Source organism: Cavia porcellus, unplaced genomic scaffold (assembly GCF_034190915.1).
Source record: "Cavia porcellus strain 051 isolate PalLab524CR breed Dunkin Hartley unplaced genomic scaffold, mCavPor4.1 scaffold_7, whole genome shotgun sequence".
NCBI lineage: Eukaryota > Metazoa > Chordata > Mammalia > Rodentia > Caviidae > Cavia > Cavia porcellus.
In genome coordinates this window covers 15,448,234-15,453,810 of record NW_026947490.1, presented here as the reverse complement: position 1 = coordinate 15,453,810, position 5,577 = coordinate 15,448,234, and the positions used below count along the sequence as shown (strand labels likewise).

The window sequence follows — 5,577 nt, the reverse complement described above, 5'->3', positions numbered from 1 at the left end:
GTGAGGGGGTTTGAGAATCCGGGGCGGAGACAGGGCGTGTCCCTAGCTGGCTGGAGCCGCCAAGGCTGCGAGATTTTGAAAGTGTACTTGGTTGTGGCTCTGTAATGGGGTGTGGATACCTGTGAGCGTGCAATTGTAATCACTTGTCTCCAGGGTATACGGTTGTTTTGTGTAAACCTTGTATAATACTGTAAGCTGTGCTTGTGGAGGTGATATCATCTGTGCCTCTGTTGTGTACATGTGCCAGTCCTTATTGTTCCTGGGAATGAATGTAGTTGTGACTTTGTGACCCGTTCGGGTGGTCTGTCTGAGTTGTGTAATACCGTGGCCATGTGTGATACTGTGTGCAGTTGTGATGTGCGTGTGACTGTCGTGACACTGTATGCGTATTCCTGTGATGTCCCTTGGAAAGGGAAAAGATAATGACTGTGGGATAATGTGTGCTCCTGTGTATACAGGCGTTTAGTGTCTTTGCTACTGTAACTGTTGGCACCCCCAGTGTGGGTGTGTGATTTTAACTGTGTAGGGCATTTTGGAGTCTTGGTATGGAGAGCCTGTGACTGTAGGGGAAGTGATCGTGTGACACGATGGTAAGAGGATTGTGTGACTGTGTGGCTTCTTATTGTGTGGTTGTGACTGTCTATAGTGGCATAGAGTTGTCTGTGGCTGTGTGGTTGTATTCTTGTGTGTCTCCGGAAAGGATATGTAAGGGTCTATGATTCCCATACTCAGACCCCTACAGAAACTGTAAAGTTCTGCAATTCAGAGTGAAGTTACACATTCTGCCCTTGAATAGTAATGACCCCAGTTTTGTTTTTTGTTTCTGGTTTTTTTTGTGTGTGTGTGGTGGGGTCTCTGCTATGCACTTTGGTCTGGCCTTGAGCTCAGGCTGGTTTCAAATTTGCAAGGATCCTCCTGCCTCTACCTCCCAAGTGCTGGAATTACAGGCATGCACACCACGCCCAGCTCATGACCTCAATGCTTTATGGTGATCTTGCAATTAGGCAGGTTTTTGTTGCATGGTTAAATATACATAACATAAAATTTACCATTTGATTGATTGATTAGAGCCAGGGATCAAACTCATGAGATTAGAGCCGGGGATCAAACTCATGAGATCATGCTTGCCAGGCAATCGCTGTGCCACTGAGCTATATCACTGGGCCAAATTCACCATTTTAATCTTTTTTGTTTTGTTTTGTTTTAGACAAGGTCTCACTGTGTTTAGGCTGCTATTGAATTCACTATGTAACCCAAGTTGGCCTCAAAGTCATGAAATCCGCCTTCCCAGCCTTCCAAGTGCTGGGATTACAGGTATGTGCCACCATGCCCCAGCCATGTTAACCATTTTTAAGTGTACAGTGGCATCAAGTACATTCACAGTGCTGTGCTACCATTATCACTATTCATTTACAGAATTTCTAAAATCTTTTAAATTTTTGGACTGAGGATATAGGTCAGCAGCACAGTGCCTGCCTGGCAAGCATGAGGTCATGAGTTCAAGGTCATGGGATAGTGCGTTTGGGTCCCAGTTACAACCCCCCCACACACACACACACAAATCTTTTAAATTCTTAAGAAATCACTAGCCAGGCTTGGTTGGCACACCCTTCTAATCCTAGCACTTTGGAGGCTGAAGCAGCAGCAGCTCTGCAAATTCAGAGACAGTTTGGGTTACGTAAATGAGTTCAAGGCCAGCCTGAACTGCATAGCAAATCTTGTCTCAAAAAGAGAAAAGAAAAAAGAAACCAATGAAGTGTTCTTCATACCAACTATTCCCTCTTATCTTCCCACCAGGAATGTACAAAGGTTTTAAGTTTTCCACATCCATGGCAATGCTTGTTATTTTGATTTTTTATTAATAGCCACCTAATGAATGTCAAATGGCATTTCTCTAATGATTAGTGATACTGAACATTTTTTCTTGTGCTTATTGGCTATTTGTATATCTTCTTTGAAGAAATGACTGTTCAAATTCTTTGCTCATTTAAGAATTGTGACAGCTGGGGATTTAGCTCAGTGGCATAAGCACCAGCCTGGCAAGCATGAGATCGTGAGTTTGATCCCCGGTACCAAAAAAATAAAAAAGAACTGTGGAAAAGTGTATTATTACACACAAAATTTACCATTTTGACTATTTTTAATTGCACACTTCAGTGGCATTAAGTGCATTCACATTATTGTGCAGCTGTCTCTATCCTCCATCTCCAGAATTTTTTTCATCTTCCAAAACTGAAACTGCATTAAACAGTAATTCCCCAATGCTCTCTCCCTATAGCTGCTGGCAACCACCATTCTTTCTCTGTGAATTTGATTACTCTAGGTCCCTCACATAGGTAAAATCATATTTGTCCTTTTGTGACTGGCTGAAGTTCATCATTATTGTGACATTATATCCCATGCTCTTTTTTTCTCCTAAGTATTTGGGATTGAAGCCAGAGCCTTTGCACTTAGCTGTATTCCCAGCCCTTTAAGAAAAAATTTTTTGAGGGCCAGGTGTGGTGGTGCACACCTGTAATACCAAGATTTTGAAGTCTGAAACAGGAAGATTGCTTTAAATTATAAATCAGCCTGGTCTTCACAATGAGGCTAGCTGTGAATTTGTGGTAATCCTCCTGTCTCAGCCTCTTGAGTACTAGGATTATAAGCCTGCACCGCCCCACCTAGTGAGGCCAAATTATTATAAATAAAGACACTAGTTGTTAATAATCATAATAATTATTTACTGATAAGAATATATGTTTCAAAACTTTTCATTCTCAGTTGCTCAGGCTGAGCACAAACTTGTGATCCTCCTGTCTCAGCCTCTAAAAGTGCTCGAATTACAGGTGTGCACCACTATTTGTAGATGTTTTATTGATTGCTTTATAAATCACTTGGGAACTTTGTATTGAAATATGATGCATTATATTCTTTTACATTTTAAATATTAGTAAAGGCTCTTGGTTAGGGTTTTTACTCAGAATGATTACCTTCTCAGAAAACTACTACTAATGTTAAAATGGAGCTGCTTGTGTCTCTCCCAGTTCTCATGACTTAGCCAACTTTTCTCATCCCGTCAACCCAGGCCATATGTAGTGGGAACCTGTGGGCTATAAAGAATATGAATTCAGAAACGGAGAAAACTTATTGATGTAGTTTTGAGGTTTACTAGGTGGTTGTATAGATAGCTAAACTTTGCTTAAAGGCTTTGCACAATGTTCTGATGTTAGAGAGCTAAAAGAACATAGTTTTGTGGGGTCAACATATCCTCGTTCCTTTTTTTTTTTTTTTTTTTTTTGGTGCCAGAGATTGAACTCATGACCTTGCACTTGTCTGGCGGGCACTTCTACCACTGAGCTAAATACCCCACATCACCTTGTTATACTCTGCCTTTCATCTGACATTGGGGGTTTGAGAAAAATTCCTTTGAGACATATACAGTAGAAATAGCTTTGTCCCGCTATTTCTACAGCTCCCTCTGACTTTGTTGTTTTGTCCAAGGGCCTCAGCCTAAACTATTTTTTTTTTCTTTTTGGTACCAGGAATTGAACTCACAACCTTGCACTTGCCAGGCAGATACTGTGCTGCTGAGCTATATCCCCAGCTGAACTTTTTCTTACGTTATATGCAAAATACAGTGATACTGAGGCCCACTGGTCCTTGCCTTCATAGTTACTTCATTCATGTGTCTGTGTTTCCCAAACCCTAAAGTCAACCTAGCATTGTCTGCCTCTGGATTCTATAGCTAATTACATTAAAATTAATAAAAAGTTCAGTTCTTTAATCAAACTAACCACATTATAAATTCTTAGTAACTCACATGGGGTTAGTGACTCCTATATTTATAGCTCAGTGGTAAAGATTTCTACTGTTGGTGGAGAGTTCTTTTGGATAGCAGTGGTCTAAGCCTTGCACTCAACTACACAAGGCATTCTGAATTATTTTCTGCCCCGCAAATACGACATATACTTTTTTTGTGTGTGGTCTTTTTGAGACAGGGTTTTGCTATGCAGTTCACTTTGTAGCCCAGGCCAGCCTGGAACTGGTGGCAATCCTCCTGGCTTAGCTTCCCAAGTGTTAGGATTACAGGATAAATAGATAGATGGATACATAGATACAGGTACATACATCTGTAGGGATGACCATATTGCTCAATGATAAGGCGATTGCCTAGTGTGAGTTCAATCTTGATAGCACAAAAAAGTTGGGAAGCTGTCTCAGCCATAACCCAACCTTCTAATGTTCTTGGGTTCCATGTCAGTGGTGGGGCACATCCGCCTGGAAATCATCTTGCTGCTTTTGGATCCCCTAGTGTTTAATAAGAGGCTGGGTTTCATTAAGTCTGGTTGTTAATATTCTTGTTTGTGTGGTAGGACAATAGGAGGGCAAGCAAAGCAGAAACAGTACAAGTGGTAGTGTACTTACACTTGTCTGGATGTGCCAGTATGCATGGAAGATGCCTGTATTACTGTGGTTTTCTTCTCTCTGGTGAGTCCATATAGGGCTCAAGGCTTTAATAGAGTACTTGGGAGCACTGAAGGAAGTTCAGTTTATCAGACATTTATCCTTTGCCTGTTTTGCTTTTGTCAGATCCCTGCACATGTCCAAGTGAAGAAGTCAGAAAAAAGATAGAAGTCAAATAATTCCAAAAGCCATGGCCCATGTAAGTCACAATTTCTCCTGTCCTTGGGAAAATCTATTAATCAATATACTACTGGAGTTGGCTTTTAAATTTGATCTAAAGTTATCATATGCTTTTTTTGTGATTAAATTTTTTTCACTTAATACAGTATGTTTTCAAATCGTTAATTGTGTAGAACTATATCAGCAGTACACAAGTTGTGACCTTGAGGCCCTTTCCGGAGATCTGCAGGTTCAAAATCATTTTTATAATAATACTAACATCTTATTTGCTTTTTTCATTCACATTCTCTATTGATATATAGTATGGTTTTGCAGATGCTACATTACCTATGTTGTGCTAACAGATTAAATGCAGAAGCAAATATGAAAATCCAACTTTTTTTTATAAACAGGGTCTTGTTAAGTCACTACGTTGCCCATGGTTACCCAGGCTAGGCCTGAACTCATTGTCCTCCTGTCTCAGTCTCCCAGACTACTGGAATTCCTGGCCTGCACCACCAGGCCCAGCTCCAGATGTCTTTTATTGAGCCACTAAATTTTTGAATTTTGTCAATAGAGTTATTTTTCATAAAATGTGTTTTATTTATGTTAACATGCAATAGGTTTTTTGTTTAAGTAAATTAATATTTTTTACCAAATTTCTTTTTTTGGTTCTGAGTATTAAACCCAGAACTTTATTTAGTACCAAGCTACATTTCTAGCCCTTTTATTTTTAATTTTTATTTAATTTAGTTAATTAATTTATTTATGTCTTTTTGAGACAGGGTCTCTCCGTGCAGTTCAGGCTGGCATTGGATTCACTTTGTAGCCCAGGTTGGTGTGAAACTTCCAAAGATCCTCTTGCCTCAGTTTCCTCGATGCTGGGATTACAGAAATGTACCACCACACCCACCTCTCAGTTTTTATTTTTATTATTTATGTGGGTTGTTTTTTTTTTTTTTAAGACAGGTC

At 39.9% G+C, this 5,577-nt stretch overlaps 1 protein-coding gene across 10 annotated transcripts in view; it reads left to right on the top strand.

Moving 5' to 3' along the window:
- Znf565 (zinc finger protein 565) overlaps window positions 1–5,577 on the top strand; it is a 32,663-nt gene that overhangs the window by 187 nt on the left and 26,899 nt on the right. For 3 of the 10 annotated variants that reach the window (XM_063252133.1, XM_063252131.1, XM_063252128.1), the window contains exons 2-3: window positions 1,208–1,314; window positions 4,573–4,645. Coding sequence is in view for 8 of the 10 variants with exons in the window: in XM_063252131.1 (XP_063108201.1) it covers window positions 4,637–4,645 (9 nt within the window). In the remaining 2 variants the exon portion in view is untranslated. Of the gene's footprint in view, window positions 1–1,207; window positions 1,315–4,572; window positions 4,646–5,390; window positions 5,440–5,577 lie in introns of all 10 variants that reach the window. The other 7 variants (XM_063252132.1, XM_063252134.1, XM_023564015.2 and 4 more) reach the window with 3 other exon arrangements.